The sequence below is a fragment of the Rhinolophus ferrumequinum genome, chromosome 9, assembly GCF_004115265.2.
Source record: "Rhinolophus ferrumequinum isolate MPI-CBG mRhiFer1 chromosome 9, mRhiFer1_v1.p, whole genome shotgun sequence".
Taxonomy (NCBI): domain Eukaryota; kingdom Metazoa; phylum Chordata; class Mammalia; order Chiroptera; family Rhinolophidae; genus Rhinolophus; species Rhinolophus ferrumequinum.
Window position 1 is genome coordinate 69,966,861 of NC_046292.1, and position 21,029 is coordinate 69,987,889.

At 33.0% G+C, this 21,029-nt stretch overlaps 1 protein-coding gene across 6 annotated transcripts in view; it reads right to left on the minus strand.

The window, feature by feature from the left end:
• Window positions 1-21,029, minus strand: part of EVI5 (ecotropic viral integration site 5) — a 228,920-nt gene that overhangs the window by 88,795 nt on the left and 119,096 nt on the right. For 4 of the 6 annotated variants that reach the window (XM_033114161.1, XM_033114162.1, XM_033114166.1 and 1 more), the window contains exons 11-13: window positions 16,318-16,371; window positions 14,395-14,427; window positions 13,705-13,851 (exon numbers count right to left, since the gene is read on the minus strand). In XM_033114161.1, the coding sequence (XP_032970052.1) occupies window positions 13,705-13,851; window positions 14,395-14,427; window positions 16,318-16,371 (234 nt within the window). The remainder of the gene's footprint in view (window positions 1-13,704; window positions 13,852-14,394; window positions 14,428-16,317; window positions 16,372-21,029) is intronic. The other 2 variants (XM_033114163.1, XM_033114164.1) reach the window with 2 other exon arrangements.

Below are 21,029 nucleotides of genomic sequence, written 5' to 3' on the forward strand. Positions count from 1 at the left end.
AAAAAAACTCATACAAGTCAACACCAAAAAAACTAACAACCCAATTGAAAAATGGGCAGAGGAGATGAAGAGACATTTCCGTAAAGAGGACATACAGATGGCCAATAGACATATGAAAAGATGCTCAATATCACTAATCATTAGAGAAATGCAAATAAAAACCACAATGAGATACCACCTAGCTCCAGTCAGAATGGTTATCATCAATAAATCAACAAACAAGTGCTGGCTTGGATGTGGAAAAAGGGAACCCTCATGCACTGTTGATGGGGTTGCAAATTGGTACAGTCACTATGAAAAACATTATGGAATTCCTCAAAAAATTAAAAATAGACCTTATGACCTAGCAATTCCACTCCTGGGTATTTATACAAAGAAATCCAAAATACTAATTTGAAAAAATATATGCATCCCTATGTTTATTGCAGCTATTCATAATAGCCAAGATACGGAAACAACTGAAATGTCCATCAATAGACAACTGGATAAACAAATTGTGGTACATTTATGCAATGGAGTATTATGCTGCTATAAGAAAGAATGAAATCTTTCCATTTGCAACAACATGAATGGACCTAGAAAACATTATGCTAAGTGAAATGAGTCAGACTGAGGAAGATAAATACCATATGATCTCACTTATATGTGGAATCTATAAAAACAGAATAAATGAGCAAACAAAACAGAAATAGACTCAGAGATACAGAGAGAAAACTGATGGTTGCTAGATGGAAGATGGAGTTGGGGGTAGGGGAAGAAGTTGAAAGGATTAGAAAGTACAAATTTGTAGTCACAAAATAGTCACAGGGATGTGAGATACAGTATGGTGAATAGAATCGATCATGTTATAGAGATCATGTAGGGTGCCAGATGGGTACTGGCCTTATCAGGGGGATCACTTCATATTGTGTAGATGACTGGCCACTGAGCTGTACACCTGAAGCTCAAGTAGAAGAATACTGAATGCCAACTATAATTAAATGCGTGTTTGTGTATATACATGACGTCTGACAATTAAGCTTGAGAACTCATCCTACAAAAAGTGCTACATACCTCACTGCTGGATATCACTACGGTCACCTTCGAAGTACTCCCCTTGGGAAGCTATGCACCGATGCCAGCACCTAGTCCACCCTTCAAAGCAATTTTGCAATTCTTTTTCTGGAATGGCCATCAGAGCTGTCGTCGTACTACCCTTGATGTCTTGAATGTCACCAAAATATCTTACTTTCAATATTTCCTTTATCTTCGGGTAAAGAAAGAAGTCATTGGGGGCCAGATCAGGTGAGTAGGGAGGGTGTTCCAATACAGTCATTTGTTTCCTGGCTAAAAACTTCCTCATAGACAGTGTCGTGTGAGCTGGTGCATTGTTGATGCAAGAGCCATGAATTGTCGGTGAAAGTTCAGGTCGTCTAACTTTTTCACGCAGCCTTTTCAGCACTTCCAAATACTAAACTTGGTTTACTGTTTGTCCAGGTGGTACAAATTCATAATGAATAATCCCTCTGATATCAGAAAAGGTTAGCAACATCGTTGTAGCAAGTTTGCAAACTTAGTTGGCAGACTTTGAGTGTGTGTATCTCTATCTATAGTCACGGATGTAAAGTGTAGCATAGGAAATACAGTCAATGATATTGTAACAGCTATATCAATGTCAGATGGGTAGTAGACTTGGGGGCGGGGGCGGTTATCACTTTGTGAGGGGTGTAAATATCTAATCATTATGTTATTTTGTACACCTGAAACTAATATAAAATAATAAAAAGACACTTTACCACCTCAAGTTTAGCTCTTTGTTAAGTTTTGATTTTTATTACTAGCAGTCTATGCCATTGGCCGAGCAAGCTGGTAGAATCATAATAATGGAATAATATTAATACTAATTCTTAATAATAGCTACCACTGATTGAGCACTCACTATGTGCCAGGCATTATTCTAGAGTACAACAACCCACTTAAGTCTTAACAACCCTCTCTTATACACAGGATAAACTGTTAGCACAGAAAAGTTAAGAAACTTGCTCAAGGACACACAACCAGTGAGCGGCAGGATTGGCATCAAAGTGGTAATGTTAGAAGATGCTCCTGTGGTTTGTAAACCACCTGCTCCTTTGTCTTTTTTCCTGCAGGGGTAAAAATTGTTATTTATAAAACAGGTTTTAAAGTTCATAATAATAATGACGGTGATAATAGCAGCTAATATCTATTAAGGGCTTATTATGTGCCAGACAAATGCTAAGTGTTTTGTATTCTCCTTTAACCTTTATCACCACTTCTTTTAACTTATTGTTTATTAAAGTATAGTTGGCATACAATATATATCAGTGTCAGATGTAGATCATAGTGATTTGACATTTATCTGTCTTACAATGTGATCACCACAGTAACTCTAGTAACCACCTGTCACCATACAAAATTATTACAATATTATTGACTATTTTCCCTACTTTGTTCATTACATCCCTGTGACTTTACTAACAAAGCAACTAAAAAGACTCAGCAAAGTCAGACAGCAACGAGTACTTCTGTTAACTGGGTGTATGAACTATGGAGCCCATGTTCTTAACCCGAAAGCCATATAAAGATTGAAATAATATTTTAAAGAGCCTAATATATTGTTTTTATATGTACTGTTCTAAGAATTAATGATTTAATATTAAAAATCTAAACATATGAAAAATGTTAAACATTTCACATAATGTTCTTGTAATAAGAAATCCCTAGAAGAGTATATTTCACATTCAAATTAGTAACCTGGGCATATATACAATTTGTTTTACCAAATGACAACTGCCACAATTATGATGGCTGGGTTATTTATTTAAGTCTGAAATAATGAATGACTTCCCCACACTTAAGCCAAGTTCACTTTTGTCAATGAATCTCTTAATGTTCCTGTAACACCAGCAATCCCATTCCAATGAAATTGACAAAAAAATTTTTTTAGTAAGTGCAGTCCTACTTTTTAATCCCATGTGCTTTTCTGGTGTTGCAAAAGTTATAAAGGCAAAGATAAGCCAGAAAGCGCTTAGTAATCTTTCTTGCTGTGTCTTGAATAAAACAAAAGAATGACTTCTCACATTCAATGTTTGAAGGATAAAGGATATATGAGTGATACAATGAAAAGCAAATATTCATATTTAGAAGTTTCTTGTATTAGTAACTTAAAAAATCCAAATTGGAAAAAGAACTGTCTACACAAACATATCAAATAGTCTCTAAATTTAATTATACATTAAGCAACTATGTTTAAGTCCTGATAATTATATGTCCTTTTCAGGAACTCACACATTTCACAGAACCTGTATTCTTCTTTTCTGTAGCATTTATCACAACTCTAATTAAATAACTGTGCAATTAATTTTTAAAATATCTCAATATATACTATGTAAGCAATGCCAGGGTTAGTTTGACTGATTTACCACCGTATTGTCAGAACTAAACTGTGCTTTTCATAGTAAGTAAGCAAATAACAGTTGCTGAATGAAACTAGTCAACTATTGGTTTAAAAAACAATAAAACCCCTCTATTCTATACTTTATATTAAACAATGGGGAGTGGGAATTGACTGTTGCAAAAATAACCTATAAATCCTTTGTTTCAAAAATAAAATTTATAATAGTGTGGGAATATGGTATATTTCTACTGTCTCATCTAAAGCATTCGGAAAAAAACTACTATCATACAAGGCAAGTAGTCCAGAAGAGGTTTCTATACCACAAGACAAAACCACAGCAGAAAAACATTAAATGAAAAATTATATTTTGCTCTCCCTTTCAACATATGACCCCCAATGATGTTTTTAATCCTCCTTACCACACAATCCAAATAGTCTTTTAAAAACAAAATCCACACAATATGGATGCACTATAAAAATTGGTATATCATCTTTAAAAGATTTCTTCCCAACACCTGAAAAATTACATTCATCCTTTAAGGTGTAAAAAGTTATCTCTGGTTACTTACATACGCTTAGCTGCAAGATTTTTTTTTAGTGCTGAAAAAAATGTTCAAACAGTAAAGTTCCATTAAAGTGAACCCTCATTTATTATTTATGCTGAAAAGAAAAGATGATTACATAAAACATTTAATGAATATAAAGCATTAAATCTTAGACTAAGGTCAAAATTAGTTTTGGATTAAAAACTGTCCAGATTTATAGGCATGTTGATCAATAGCATAAGAATTTCTCAAACTTTTAGATTGCAAAGCCATCACTTTATTTTGGATTTTTGGAAAGACTTATATCAACTTACCAATAGTTAGAAATTAAATGGCTTTTTCTTGAAATGTCACTAAAGTACAGCTAAGCAGTGTTTATAACACAGGAAGAGATATTAAAACATTAGCTTCCATATTCAAAAAGAAAAACAAAACCACTAGGTAAATCAGGTGTAGAACAATTCCTAAATGTGCTAAACAAACACATTTCCTAAAATAAATTATCTAGATTTCACAACTTCCACTGACAAACAGGTAGTTTTTAATTTATTAAGGTTTATTTATGAGTTTAATCTAAGTAAGATTAGTTTTTATTTCTCATATCGAATCCTTGGTTCTTAAAAGTATCACAAAATTCTTATTTTCTTCTAGAATTATAGGAAAGAGAAGGAAGGTCAGAAGAAATCTTGTCTGATCTCTCCTTAAGTACCTCCTGGTACAAAGGTCCCAAGAACTTCAAAAGGCAGTTATTTCAGCATTCAGCAGCTTTAACTGTTACAATCCTTGTTTATGCTGATCTAAACCAACAAACTGCTAGACAAAACTGCTTATTCAGGATACCTGCATAATAAGCAGTCATGTGTAGGGCAAAAAGCTTTTAAATAGATCAAGCAAGACTCTAAGATAGTTGATCTCATCAGGAGAAATCATCCAACATAAACATATTTGTGCCCCACCACACTTAAAAGGGACAGTCAGGACAGGCAACTGTATGAAATATTATTGGATCATTTACTGAATCATTTCTACTTTTACAGGCTTCCTGAAAAAACTGACATGGAACATGTAAAACAAATATTAAAGGGACAGTTTAATCATAATGCTTAGTTTAATATTATTTAATTTAAAATTGAATATTTATTTAGCATTTAGTGTATATACTGTGTACTAAATACTAGCGTATGTATATTTAGTGTATGTATATATTTAGTGTATATATAATTTACTAAACACTAAATTCAATAAGAAATTAATTCAATGATTTTTGAAAACCAACAATATCAGATTCACACTATCAAGGGCCAGCATAAAAGAAAATCGGTGTAACTGTGTACTGCAGAAATACTTTTTAAATGACATCATATTCAAAATTAATTAAAAATAAAATTTAAAGCAGTTTTAAAAACTGCTTTTCAAAAATTTGATACGTTATTGTAAAATAATTATGGCATATTGTATCAACAGCAATAAAACTATTAAAAATGATATAAAACATTAAACAAACAAAAAGTCCATTAATCTGGAGTGATACAAGAGTCCATAGTGAGTGAGTAAGAGATTAAAGGGGGAAAAAGAGAAAAGTCTCTTCACAGAGGAACATTACCTAATAAGTGTAGAAAAATGAGAAAATATTTTAAAATCACCATTTTGGAAACTCAAATCAGCTGTTAAAATCATTACGTAAAAGGTGAAGATAGGTAAAAGAATAAGACATTTATTTGGTACAAAAGTATTTCCCAACAGATTACTTAATAGTTGCAAAAAAGAAACCATTCCTTTACAAAGGAAAGAGTCTGTAGCAAACAACTTAGCATTTAATCAAACTCAGCATCACTGATAGTAGGAACAACTTAGCTTCCTGATTTAAAACAAAACTAAGTTCACAACATCATCTATCATTCAAATGTTTAAAATGTTGAACTGAATCTAAATTACAGAGAATACAACACTATGTGGAAGGAATTACATGAATTCTGTATATGAGACAACTTGGCTACATCTGTAAAAAGTCACTGTCAATCCTGACACTGGTTATTATTTCTTCAGGTTTATCCACTTTATTGATCATTTCAAAGAACCAGCTTTTCATGCATTTTCTCTACTTTTGTTCTGTTTCAATTTCATTGATTTGTACTCTTTTTATTACTTCTTTCTACTCGCTTTAGCTTGAATTTGCTCTTATATGTCTAGTTTCTTAAGCTTATTGATTTGAGACTTAAGCATTTTATTTCCTAATATAAGCACACAATGCCATAAATTTTCCACTAAGCACTGCTTTAAGTGGACCCCCACAAATATTGATAATGTCGTATCTTCCTTTTCATTTAAAATGCATTCTAATTTCCTTTGAAATTTTCTCTTTAATAGTGGGTAAAAAAAATGTGTTGTTTAATTTTCAAATATTTGGGGATTTTCCAGATATCTTATTATTAATTTCTAACTGAATGCTGTTAGAATCCAAGAAGACACTCTGTATGATTTCAATTACTTTAAATTTGTTAGAGTTTATTTTATGGCCCATAAGATGTTCTATCTTTGTAAACGTCCCATGTGCACTTAAAAAGAACACATTCTGCTGTTATTGGGTAAAGTGTTCCATAAATATCAATCAGGTCAAGTTGGTTGATAATGTTCTGCAAGTCTTCTACCGCCATACTGATTTTCCACCTACTTCTTTCTTCAGTTACTGAGATGGGCATTGAAAACTCCAACTATAACTAAATTTATTCACTTCACCTTTCAGCTCTATTAGTTCTGCTTCATGCTCCTCTGCTGGGAGGAGCATATACATGCTAGAAGACATATATTCCTAAAAACATACAATCCTAAATAAGATTGTTATGTTTTCTTGGTGAACTGTCCCTATTACTATCATAAAATGTCTCTCTTTATTCCTGGAACCATTCCTTGTTCTGAAGTCTGACATTATAATAATACAGACACTCCAGCTTTCTTTTGTTTAGTGTTTGCGTCATGTATCTTTTTCATTTTTTTATATTTTGCCTCCCAGTTGTAATTAGTATATTGTGTCCAACAGTAATAGGCAGACCATCTTGATCCTGCACTCCTGGAAAATGCACTGGGGGTGGACTCACCCTCATTAGCTATTATCCCTATAACAATCTACTTGGCCTCTCTTACTCCTAACCTTTGTAATCTGAGACCACCTCAGATTAACTGAGATTCTATGAACAACCTTATTCCTAGGTAGAGGAACATGAAAGTCCCATGTCTACTCTACTCTGGCACATTAATGGAGCTGGCCTATCCAAACATCACATCCTCCCAAATCATGTTGAATTGTAGGTATAATAGCCCCGTAGTCAACACTTGCCCAAGCTGTTCTCCCATTAGTCCACTAATCCCAATATTTCCGATTCTTGTCTCTTTTATATCTAAATTCTCTTGCCTTTGGGCTATAGTTCCTATGGGCCACTGGTCTGACAACTTGTTTTAAGTCACTTCTCCAGTTGCCGTCACTGACCTATGCTTTATTTCACACTGCATTCTTCCTTCAGTCTCAATGCAAACCACAACTCTGGTTAAGACATGCACAACCCCAGCTCTGAGGGATCTCCTAATCTTCTCAAGGTTCCTCATATAAGCTAGCTCAGTCTCTTCTGGTCCTACCCTGACTTAACCAATGGGTTCCAGCACTGGGATGTTATATGTTTTTCCTTATTTCCTCCTTCTACTGCAATCATTCAAATTAAAGGTATTGTTTCCCTGAGCCTTAAACCTTTATTTCTTTGTTTTTTTTTCTTTAAACAACTTATTGAGGCAAAATTCAAGTAAACATTTTAAAGTGAACAATTTAGCATATTCAGGATGTTGGCAAACACCAATTCTATCTAGTTCTACAACATTTCCATCAGTCCAAAGTAAAATACCTTACCCATTAAGCAGTTTCTTGCCTTTTTCCCACCTACCTTCTGGTAACCACCAATCTGCCTCTATGGATTTATCTATTCTGGGTATTCCCTATAAATGGAATCATACAATATGTGATCTTTTGTGTCTGGCTTCTTTCACTTAAGGTTTTGGAGATGCATCCATATTACAGCATATATCAGTACTTCATTCCTTTTTATGGCTGAAAGATATTTCATTGCATGTATAAACAATTTGTTTACCCATTCTTCTACTGATGGACTTTTGTTCTGTGTTCACTTTGGTTGTGTGAATAATATTACTACAAACATGTATACACACCCTTGTTTGAATACCAGTTTTCCATTCTTTTGGGTGCACATCCAGGAGTTGCGTTATGGGTCATATGGTACTCTATGTGTATTGTATCGTAACTCTATGTTTAACTTTTTGAGGAACCACCAAACTGTTTTCCATAGCTGACCATTTTATATTTCAAACAATGTAGTACAAGGGTTCCAATTTCTCCATCAACTTGCCAACACTTGTTCTTTTATTAGAGCCATCCCAATGAATGTGAATTGGCACCTAATCATGGTTTTGATATGCATTTTCCTAAAGACTAAATATGTTTAGTGTCTTTATATGCTTGTTGTCCATTTGTATATCTTCTTTGGAGAAAGGTCTATTCAAGTCCTTTGCTTATTTGAAAATTTGGTTTGTCTTTCTGTTGAGTTGTAAGAATTTTTGTATATCCTGGCTGCTAAATCCTTATCTAACACTTGATTTGCAAATAATTTTCTACCATTCTGCAGATTATCCTTTCATTTTCTGGATAATGTCCTTTGATGTCCAAAAGATTTTAATTTTGATGAAGTACAATTTATGTTTTGTTTTTTTTCTTTTGTTGCTCAAGCTTTGGTTGTCTAAAAACCAATATGCTCCCTGGCCCATGCTGGTATTATCGAGCCTTGCGCTCCCCCTGGCTGGGGCACTTGGTCGCCAGTCGTCAGTTGGTTGCTCACAGCAGCTCAAGGCAGTTCTCACCGGCTGCCGGCCACTCACGCTGGCCACCGTCCACTCCTGGCAGCACGCAGCTGCCCACGGCAGCTTACACCAACCTCCGGCTACTCACGGCAGTCCAACTCCAGGGAGAGCTGTTGTTCACAATCTTGGCTGTAGAGGGCGCAGCTCACTGGCCCATGTGGGAATCGAACCGGCGACCTGTAAGCTGCCTTCGGCTGCTGCGTGCTGCCAGGAGAGGCCGGTGGCCAGTGTGAGTGGCCGGCAGCCGGCGAGAGCTGCCGTGAGCGGCTGTGAGCAACCAACTGACGACTGGCGACCAACTGCCCCAAGGCTCATAATACCAGGGGAGTGCAAGGCTCATAATGCAAGCATAGTGCAAGCATAAGCCAGGGAGCTGTGTCCTACACAACTAGACTGAGAAACAATGGCTTGAACTGGAGTGGGTGGGGGGAGGTGGAAGAAGGGGGAAAAAAGAAAATTTAAAAAGGAACAATGAATAAATGGATGAAATAGAAAGCTAGCAAGATTGTAGGTTTTAATTCAACCAGATCAATAATTACATTAACTGCAAGTGTTGTAAACCTACCAATTAAAATGTTGGATAAAATCAAGACCCGTCTACATGAAACTTACTTTGTTTTTTTATTAAAATTTATTGGGGTGACAATGGTTAGTCAAGTTACATAGGTTTCAAGTGTACAATTTTGTAATACATCATCTATGTGTCACATTGTGTGTTCACCACCCAGACCACCACTCAGTTCTCCTTCCATCACCATGTATTAGACCCCATTTACCCTCATCTACCACCTCATCTAACACAGGGCTCCAACCACCTGAACCACCGGGCTGGCCCCCTTTTTTAATTTTTTGCCGGATTAAATGGTTATTTTTAAATGACTCCATTTTACCTCCGATTTTTGCTATTTATTTATATATCTTTTCTTTTGAAAAAATGTATTTAGTTTCCCTAGGATTTATAAATATGTATCTTGCTGTTCCTTAAACACCTCAAAATTATTCCTTGATCAAAGCCTTTATACTAAGTGTATGTTTTGTCTGGAATGTTTCTCCGCAGATCTCCAAATGGTTTCCTTCTTCGTATAATTCAGTCTTTGGTCAAACTTACTTTCCTCAGGGAAGCTCTTCAGAACTACCTTACCTAAAATAGCACCACACCTACCATCTCACTCCTGCTTTATTTTCCCTTACAGCTCTTTAACATCACCTAAAATTAATTTGTTTAATATTTCTCCTCAACTAGAACTCTAGTACACATCACTAGTAGCAAAGCTTATTTATTTTTTTCTTTACTATTGTATTCTCAGAAAGTAGGACAATACTTGGCACAATACTTTTCTAGTGAATAAATGAGTACACGGCTCCATTATAAGTGTCACATCAGTCATATAGGACTCAGCAAAACACAAAGAGTTTACACAAACTGAAACTGATATTTTGACAATAAGTTATAGAATAATCAGATTGTTTTCTTTCTCGTGACTGTAATTGGCTGCTACTTATATTTGGAGAAAAGGGGGAAAGTGAAGTGCTATAAGAAAAATCTGAGTCAAAAAATAACACTTTAATATCCATTCGATATGGTCTTTGCATTGAAAGAATTTTAACTTAAAAAAAAAAAGCTCCCACTTTTTTTTTCACAGCTCTCAGCTTTTTTTTTTTATAGTCACAGCTCCCACTCAGGCATGATCATGAGGGAAAACAACTGATACTCTACAGTTTATTATGTTGCCAGGGTTTTTTAGATGTTGTATTCTGAGTATATTTAAGGTAGTCTAGACTAAGCTAGGATGTTCGGTAGGTTAGGTGTTTTAAACGCATTTTTGACCAACAATATTTTCAATATATGATGGGTTTATGGGACGTAACCCCACTGCTAAGTCAAGGAGCATATGCATTGGCAGTAGAGGGTGATGGTGGTGGATAATTATATTTGTAATTCAATAATTCCTACGGGATTACAGATTTGAAACCCTTATTCTGAGAGTTTTGAAGAATTCATGAAGTTATACTGGAAGGCTATGATCAGAAGTTTTAGCATTAGACGTTCATTTTCTACCAGTAGTATGCTCACTACTTGCAAAACAACTACTTTATTTGCCAAAATTCCAACAAATAAGATTTTGTTTCCTTGGATCTTAAGCACAATCTGCCCTCTGAAGCAGTATCAAAAAGTCTAACCAATTTTCCCTAAGATTAAATCTCAAATATTTGAAAATGACCACATCTATGATGTTCTTACAAAACCTTCTTTAGTGCAGTCTAAAAATATACAAGTCTTCCACAGTCTTCTCTATACTGCCAGGATATAGCCTGTAAATATTTGACATGAGTTTTGGTATTCAAACTAGATACAATAAATTTTCTGCAAGCTACTGGGAATTGAATTGGATCATTATACTTCTAGGAAGACTATACTGAGATATTTTTTGGGTGGGGGGGAACAGCCGTATTACATTATTGGCTAATTCCTGCCAATTAAAATTTCTAGGTCTTCATCATATAAAGCGTCACTAAGATACATCTTATAATTTTAAACTTAAGGGCAAGGCTATAGATTTATTTTTGTGAAATAAGCTTTTATTTTAGTTTCTTATTCTGAATAGATTGTTTAAATATTTTGGAATCTTGATTTACCATCCAACATATTAGCTACATTTCTGAAATATTTCATTTATACAATTCTGACACATACCTCACATTTGAACATTTAAACAATATTAATAGATTAAAATACTTGAAGCATAAGTGTAGGAGGAAAGACCTATGACGTCTCTTCACTTCAACATGAATAGCCTCTAGATACAATTAATCACCTATAAAATCACTTAAGTTTACTACTTTCATCTCTACTTCTCTACCTTGACTAGAAATGCATCATGAAAGCATACCAAATAACTTGTAAAATTGCACTTATGGCACGGTTTTTGTCTATTACAGAAACAAAGCTGCTTTGTTAGGACTTAGGGTAAACATAGTACATTCGCTTTTAGTGAGTAAAAGCTATTTTTTCAATTGTTCACAAACCAGATGTTCTAGGAATTTTTAATGAAGCATCAATGTCATTGATCCTCTTTTCAGATATCTATTACTAAATGTAAGCACAGTATTTGCCCACCCCAAAGCCTTTAGTATCTCATTTTCTCATTTTCAAGACAATAATATTTCTTTGAGTATTCTGCAAATTATTTTAATTTCTAGGAATATGAATACTTTGCTTTGAAATTGGAACTTTAACCAAGGACCTGTGACTTTAATAAATTTTGTGCAGCTCTGCTTTATATATCTCTTTTATAGTTTATTCCAGTTAAGGAGAATGTTTGCTTAGTAAGGAAAAATTGGAAACAAAATTGAAGTAGGGATCTGCTTTCTCCCTGTTATATATCTTATCCCCACAACGTGGCTCTATCTTGTCCTTAGGAAAAAAGCACAAAGATCCTTTTTGTTACACTTAATTTTCAAAAGCTTCAGTTCATTCTGGCCGTTTTTGCTTCCTCACTTAACTTTTTCATTATAAACTAACATTTTACATTTTTTATACATATCTACCTAGGTCTCAATATTTTGAAAAGCCATGCAAAGAAACTAATAATTCATGATTCTAATGTATTATGACTATAGCTTATGCTAAATGTAAATATTAATATAATATTTATTATCTATACTTATAACAAAATAACATTGTACTGACAACTCAGTTCAGCTTAATTCCTACCATGATACCCCAATTCTCTTTTTCTATTTTTATGCTTTGATATTGACATTTCATACAAAGGCAGAACAAAATATCTGAGTTCCTATCTTTTTAGTATTCATTACCATTCTCCTATTCATTTTTCTTAACCATCTTGAATACCATAATAGAAAAAAATTGATGTTATGTTTTTCAATTGCCAAATTTTCCTTTTTGCTTTTAGTTTTCTGATTTTTGAACCTAGATGATGATGCTGTTTCTTAATTTTACTGAATAAAAGTAATATCCAATTTAAAGTCATTCTATTTGCTTCCAGACCGTTACAGAGTTCTAGGTTTAACACAACTTTTTCTGCCTACCCTACTACAATCCAACTCCTACTTGAAAACAGAAAACTGAAACAATAATATTCTCTCAAAAATAAACAGTTGAATTTTAACTCTCATATTCTTGACTGAGATCACAATAGTCTGAATCTGCCAATGGAAAATGAAGTCTAAGTTGCAAAAGTTATCTGAGGATAGCTGTACAATCAGCAGCTGTTTAGTACCCTAAATTAGTTAACATATTTTTATAAGCTCATTTTTAAATTTTGACAACTTCTCTCCTTTTGAAAAAATGTAAGCATATACCTTAACCCATAATTTAGTGTCTCGATGTAGGAAGCTAAGGCTATAGTATAGCATAAGACATAAATCACCAAATTATCAAAGCTTTAAATGAGTTAGTTACATATATTCTACACTGGATAATATTTTGTTTGTACTATTAACAAAAATCAGCTGAAGTTAAAATTTAAAAATTACCAATGGCAAAATACCCATTATGAAACAGATTTTTAAAACCTGGAAAGCAGGTCTGACATACATCACTTATTTACTATGACTCAAAACATAATGTAAGGAAAAGAAAATATTCCCTATTTCTAACAAAACTATGGAGACAGAAAAAAAAAAATTAGAACAAGGAGTCTTTAGGCCACCGTAAGACCATGAAATATTACAGAAATAAAATTGGTTAATTTAAGAATTTAATTAAAGTAGAAAACCAAATTGTTTATAATAAGAGCACAGAGTGGTGCTTTGGAAAAAAAAAAGGTCTAAAGGGAAAGGGATGAGAAAGGTGAGAAAAAGTACTACCAGACTCCTTACCCATTGTTGTTGGTGCTGGAGCTTCCTGATGGTATTTTCAGCCTGCTCCAGTTTAGCACTGGCCTCATCACTCTGCTGTTTGATGGTGGCCAGTTCCCGTTTTATGAGGTAGTTTTCCTCAGCCTCCTGGGCTCTTGTCACTTGTCCCTTAGGACATAATTTTTTTGTGTGTAAAGCAATTTAGGACAGAGTCAAGAAAGACTGCCTTTGTGAGGTTTAGTTATTTATTTTGACATATTTAAAAAAAAAATCACCTCAGAGAACAAACAGCCTAAATAATTATCAGCCAGCAGCTCATTATTGCTCCACCAAATTTTGGGAAGCTAATTAAAAAATGCACCTGACAATACTGAGAACAATTCTTTCAGTCAATAAAAATTCAGTTCATGCAATATTATTGACTTGTACATGCAGCATTAAAATTTCAATGAACAGTAGTTAATTTCACAGAAGCCACTGATTGCCATTTTGTAATTAATACTTTAAAATAATGTTAGCTTTAGAACGTGCAAAGGGTGTTTAATAAACCAAGATAACATACTGTTTTAAAATAAGTTTATACCCACATATACCACCCAAAAAATTATTTCTAAGAAAATGCATGTAAAATTGCATGCATTAAAATATCAGTTTAGAACTTTCCTTAGAAGTTAGGGGAAATGCTAAAAACAAAAACAAAAAAAACTATACCTGTATCAATCTATCTGCCAATGAAGCACTTTCCTACAAAAGGAAAAATTCAGATAGAAATATAAGAGAGAGGAATAAAATAAAGGTGATAAAATTAGGAATAAGAAGAAACAAAGCATACCCAAATTCCACCTACGTTTCATGTAATCAAAATGGACGTGTGGATTTCAAAACTATTTTTACTGAATGTATTTTTACTCTTAAACCTTAAGAGAAAAATGTATCAAATTAAGGAGAGACTGAAGAAAATCATGTGCTTCTAGAAGAGACAAAACACAAATTCCAAGAGGTTTTTCATTATTTGGGACAAGCAAGTATCTTCTTCTTAAAACATACTTTTAAATCTTTATTTTTAGAGTCAGCCACTTATATGAAAGGGAGAAGGAACTTGAGTAAGCAATTCCACTTGTAAAGTGTGACAGCAATTTGTGCAATCCCAACTTCCAAAGACACAAAGCAAGAAAAATATGTAAAATGAAAAATATGACAAATGAAATTAACGAGCTCAACGTAATAAACGCTAGCAGTAACTGAATTTTTTGGTTGCAGAATTTAATTGATACATATATATTTACAGAATTCTAAGTGCTAAAGGGCACATGTAAGCCATCTAAGCCAGTAAAAAAGGTGCTTAGTTTCCTAGAAGCAAAATCCAAACTTATTACTTTCCTACAGCATCTGTATCAACCTGAATGTTCCATGAAATAAAAATGCTTTCTCTGTGAAAATGTCTCACTCCAAAGATAAAAGACTAACTAAGAAGATGTATATTTTACTGTAAACTAAGTATTTAGTGGGAAAAAGTATATAATTAAAACAACTTAAAAACAACAAAGGCTTATCACCCTTTTTGCGAGTCAATAAAAAAAGTAGGTTTATCATTAAAGGAACTCTAATAAGATGAAGGAAACACACGAAAACTATTTTTGACTTAATATAATGTACCTGCAATTATTATACAACAAAAATAGACATGTAATAAGCATTGTGTCCCTGTGCAGAGCAATTTAATACGAAACCATCAATACTTTCAAACAAAAGACAAATGTGCGAACTATTTTTCATATATTGCTTTCTTAAATATCGATCTACAGATTCTCAGGGAAAATTTTAAGATACTTGGCAATGTCATGGGAGTACTTTTAAACCTACTTTCTCTCATCTTTAGTAAAAACAACAACAACAAAACCACATGCAAAAATCATCAAACGCTTGTAAATTCAGATGTTTTTCTTGTAATGTTTTTTTACACTATACTTTTATTACTCAATATATTCTTATAGCATCAGAAACAAGACAACAAAAGACATTATATCAAAAGCATAATATAAGAAAGAATGTGAAATTTCTACATTTGTCCAGTTATTTTATACGAAACAAAGAGGAAGAGGTGACAAGTGGTAACAAAATAATTCTACAAATCAAAAGTTTAATTCCCCTGTGTTGAAAATCATGGTGAATTTTATGTAAGAAATCATTTTGACTAAACTTAAAGCAATCCTAGACCTTAAAGAAATCATTGCCACATTTAATATGTGACCAGAAAGTCAAGCAATATATGAAACTCATCTTTAAAATACTACACAGAATAGATTTTCAAATAGGTTACCTCTAAAGAAAATACATTTTAGATATTATATGTAATACATTTTAGATATCATATGTAATACATTTTAGATATCATATGTATTATATTACTATAATGATACCCTTAGTTAAAACTTTAAGTTCAAGAACTTAGTAGTGATCAATTTTTATTAATGACAAGTTATATAGCTAAGTAGTAGGTTAGGCAAGTTAAGCAGTCAATACCATAACTTTGGAGACATCTGTGCTAGATTTCATCAGCTTTTATGTGAAACAGACAGAAAAATAATATACTGTACATTTAACAGAAAATTGCATAAGTAGTAATTTACTTACTTTTTCTAATGTTTCAATGCGCTGTTTTAAAAGCCTATTTTCTGTGCGTAACCTCTGCAAAAAAAGAAAGAAAAAAGAAACATACAAACAATAAAAGGTTTGCAAGCATTCCTGAGATGTAAAAATGATACCTAAATCATGGTCCTTAAAAATGTACCATGTTTTATAAATGAGAAAAGAGTCTAAGGAATGGACAAATTTTCATTTGTAAAATTCTTAAAGGCTCAGAGTAAGAAATACATGGCAAAGGAAATGACCACATTTATCATTCCAGCTGTGATTGAATTTTAAATATAAGCTACAGTACATACAAAAATAACCTTTCTGTACCTATCATAATGACTCAATCAATACTATATTTTCTTATACTCTTACATGGTCTGACAATTAAGTTCGCAAACTTGTTGCAACGATGTTGCTAACCTTTTATGATAGCAGAGGGATTATTCATTATGAATTTGTACCAACTGGACAGTTAACCAAGTTTACTGTTTGGAAGTGCTGAAAAGGCTGTGTGAAAAAGTTAGACGACCTGAACTTTTCACCAAGAATTCACGGCTCTTGCATCACGACAGTGCACCAGCTCACACGGCACTGTCTATGAGAGAGTTTTTAGCCAGGAAACAAATAACTGTATTGGAACACCCTCCCTACTCACCTGATCTGGCCCCCAATGACTTCTTTCTTTACCTGAAGATAAAGGAATCACTGAAAGGAAGACATTTTGATGTCATTCAGGACATCAAGGATAATATGATGACAGTTCTGATGGCCATTCCAGAAAAAGAGTTCCAAAATTGCTTTGAAGGGCAAACTAGGCACTGGCGTCGGTGCATAGTTGCCCAAGGGGAGTACTTCGAAGGTGACCATAGTGATATTCAGCAATGAGGTATGTAGCACATTTTCTAGTAGGATGAGTTTGCGAACTTAATTGTCTGACCTCGTAAGTCTTAACATCTCCATTAAATAGAAAAGATTTTAACTCATTTATCTCCTATAAAGCCTATCTATACAAACAGTATTCAAATATCTATCACATAAACAAGAAATCTGAAAAATGCATGCTCATAGGATAAATATCAAATTGTCAGTTTAGAACTAAACCAGCTTCCATTTATGTGTTACATAATATGCCAAGTTGCAAAATTCCTTACATTCTGAAAATAGTTTTCATCAAATGAATCATTCATGAATTGTTCTAAACATAAGGAAATTAAAAGCTCCAATTTCTAGCATTTTCTCAAAGTTCAAAAAGTAAAAACTAGATTGAAAAAAAAAATCTTCACCTAATTGTTCAATGCCCAATTCCCAAAACGCTGTCAAATTACTGTTATTAAATATTAAAACTAAAACATGCTACATTAAAAAAACCTTTTTGCATATTTCACCAATATAATTTCATATTAATCTCCTATATAAATTATCTTTTCATTTTAGAATCCACTAAATTTTGTCCCTTCATTTTGATATCACTCTAATGTCAAAACCACTACCTTTTTGTACCAGTTTTCTTCACAGCTCAATTCAGCCTTATTCCAACCCTACCTTCCTCTACATTCCTACTAAAAAATGTCTTCCTCAGGAAATTCTATCAATTCAGTCTAATATCTTGCCAGTGAAGGCTAAAATATCGTTTCTATAACACATAAAATCTCAAAGGAAATAAAAGATTCTGAATTATTGTATCTTACTAAGTGAACCACAAATTAGAACAAACAAATCCTATAATCAGTAATTCTACTTTTTACAGAGTTATTACAAAGATATTCTGCAAATTAGATTTTCTTGTTTTATTCACTAAAACATTTAGATGATTGGAAATGTATGATCTCAGACTACAAAATAGCATGGTGGTCTACACAAATAAGCAATTATTAAATGTTGTTAAAGTCTAGAAAGCCAAAGAAACAAATGTGATTCTCAAATGTTCTTAACATACTTCCTCCAAAAAATTATAACATTTTATTTATCCTAAAAGATTTAGAAAGTTCAACCAGACAATTAAGTGAATAAAGTTAATGTTACAATAGAAATAATGCTAATAAAATTTAGAAAAACACTCACCTGGATTTCCTTTCCCATCCCCTTTAAATCTTCTGAAATTTTGTTATAAATAAAAAATCTAAATTGATTTTTCCTCAAACATCTACTCAAGTGTCTTAATACTACCACTTTTTAAATAAGTCATCAATTCCTCATTTGTATGATATAGCCACTTCATCATGAACTGATAAGACTTTTTCAGTTAGTAAGGACTAGTTAGTCAGAGTTGGTTACCTATTAAATTTCAAGTGTTTCTATCTTTTTTTGGACTAGTATCATAGTATTTTGGTAAAACTTTGTAATGCCTTTTTATATTTGGTAGAACTAATTTCTCCCATTGTTATATTGTTTTATTCTCCCCAAACTTTAACTACTAGTGTATTAAATTAGTTAAGAGACTGGGTTTTGAAGTTAGGCAGGTTTAGGTTCAAATCCTCATTGTACAATTAACACCTGTGCATGTCATTCAATGACTTAGAATCTCCATTTCCTCGTCTGGAAAATTCGAGTAATAACACCTACAGTGATATCAGAAGAATTCAATGAGGTAGCACAGCATTTAATACATACCAAACACTTGGTTATAGATCAGCATTGCTTATATTTTTAAAGTTAGGCAATATTATTTTATTACTTTTGTCTATAAGTTTAATTATTGTTTAGATTTTTCATTTCTCTGGAATACTGCAGGGAATTAAATTTGACTGGATTTGTTAATGTGCATTTTGTGGGGAAATTCATATGTTCACACAACATGTGGTTATTTTGCCTTTACCTTTTATTCATCTTTTTAAAATGACTGTATGCAAAGATTTTCAGTGTTTATTTCTTAGGTTCTATCCTACTTTTCATTTAGGTTATTTTTAGGTATGCTTTTACTTTTATTTTAAATGAAAGCTCTTCAAAGATACTTTTGTAATGTTTATTGCTGATAAATAGGAAAGTTAATGACTAAAATCTATCACTTAACCAATTTCTCACTAATTTTTTAGTATCTTTCTCTTTAATCACATTAATCTGGAACTAATTAAAAGAGTGTTTTCTAAACTTTTAACTGAAAACCACAAAGAGAAATACCAATAGATATGTACACTTAAAAATAAACATAAGAGAATTTTTTTGACCTACCAAATTAGAAAAGAAAAAACGAAACAGAATGAGAGCAAGAAGGAAATACCTAATGTTGGCAAAGTATTAGTAAAATGGAATCTCGTTGCTGAAAATATTCTTTAGAAAATTTACTTAGTACATATAAACACCTTACAAATGCTGATATCCTATAATTCAGTAATTCTACTTTTTACAACTGGCTAAGGAAATTCAAGGTGCCAAAAAACTTTATATACAAGATGCTAACTATAAGCATATTTTTAATGAAAAAAAGCAAGAAACAAATATCCTAAAATAGGGAAATCTTGGTTTTAAACAACCACTCTTCAACTCTCATCTCCTATTCTTTCCTACTTACTTACTTTATGACATAACCCAAGCTCAACAATCCTTCTCATAGGGACAATCCAGGTTGCCCATCAACTTTTCATTGTTCCTCACTCCTTGCTTCTCTCCTTACGAAGTTTAATTTCCAGTCATTATAGACTTTCCCTTGCTTTTATCCCCCCTCCCCCATCTGTTTCTAAGTAGTTAGTATATACTTCCTGGTGAAACTACTACTCTGAGCCAACATACTGACAACTCTGTGTCTGTACCTATGTAAATATGACCAAAGAGAAATACAACCATGATTTTTATTTAAATTAATAATCACTAAATTCATTTGGACTCAATGCATCCTAGCAATAAACAGTATTTGCTTCGTCCATTCCTTCTCCTCTCTTAGATCACTATTTCCTAATTAATTCCTCTTTCTTCAAACCAGCAACCCTCTAACCTGGTAATCTTGCTTACGATTTCACTGAAAAAAATTGAAGCAATCAGGAGAGAATTTCACAAACTCTCACAACCACATCTTATATTTTACCTCCTTTTTTACCCATATATTTTGTTTTCTCTCCTGTTATTGTGGATTAACTCCTTATGCTAAACCAAGTTAAGTCTCCTACTCATGCACTAAATCCCATACCCTCCTGACTCCAGCAATTATCTTGTCATTCATACACCATTAGTTTTTCCTACTTAATTATTACCATAAAAACATGTTTTTACGTACTTGTACTTCTTTCTACCTTAAAAAACGAAAAACAAAACTCAACATAAATCACCTTTCCCTCTTTTCTCTTGGCTTCTAGGACACTATACTTCTCTGGTATTCTCGTGCTCTGTTGCTTTATCCTCATCTTCCCAAGCTTTATCTTTATTTTCACTTTTTTATCTTTATTAAATTTGTTGGGGTAACATTGGTTAGTAAAATTATACAGGTTTCAAGTGTACATTTCTGTAATAGATCATCTACATATTGTATTGTGTGTTCACCACCCAGTCAGTTCTCCTTCCCGCATCATCTATTTGACCCCTTTTACCCCCTTGTAACCACTGAACTGTTGTGTTTACTGATTTTTTTGTTGTCTTGTTCATTTCTTGCTGTCAGTTTTATATGCCACACATGAGTGAAGTCATATATGGCTCTCGGTTTTTTTCTGCCTGACTTATTAAATGTTGGTTTACACTCAGGCTCAATTCTTGAACTCTCTTGTCTATTTTATCTACACTCA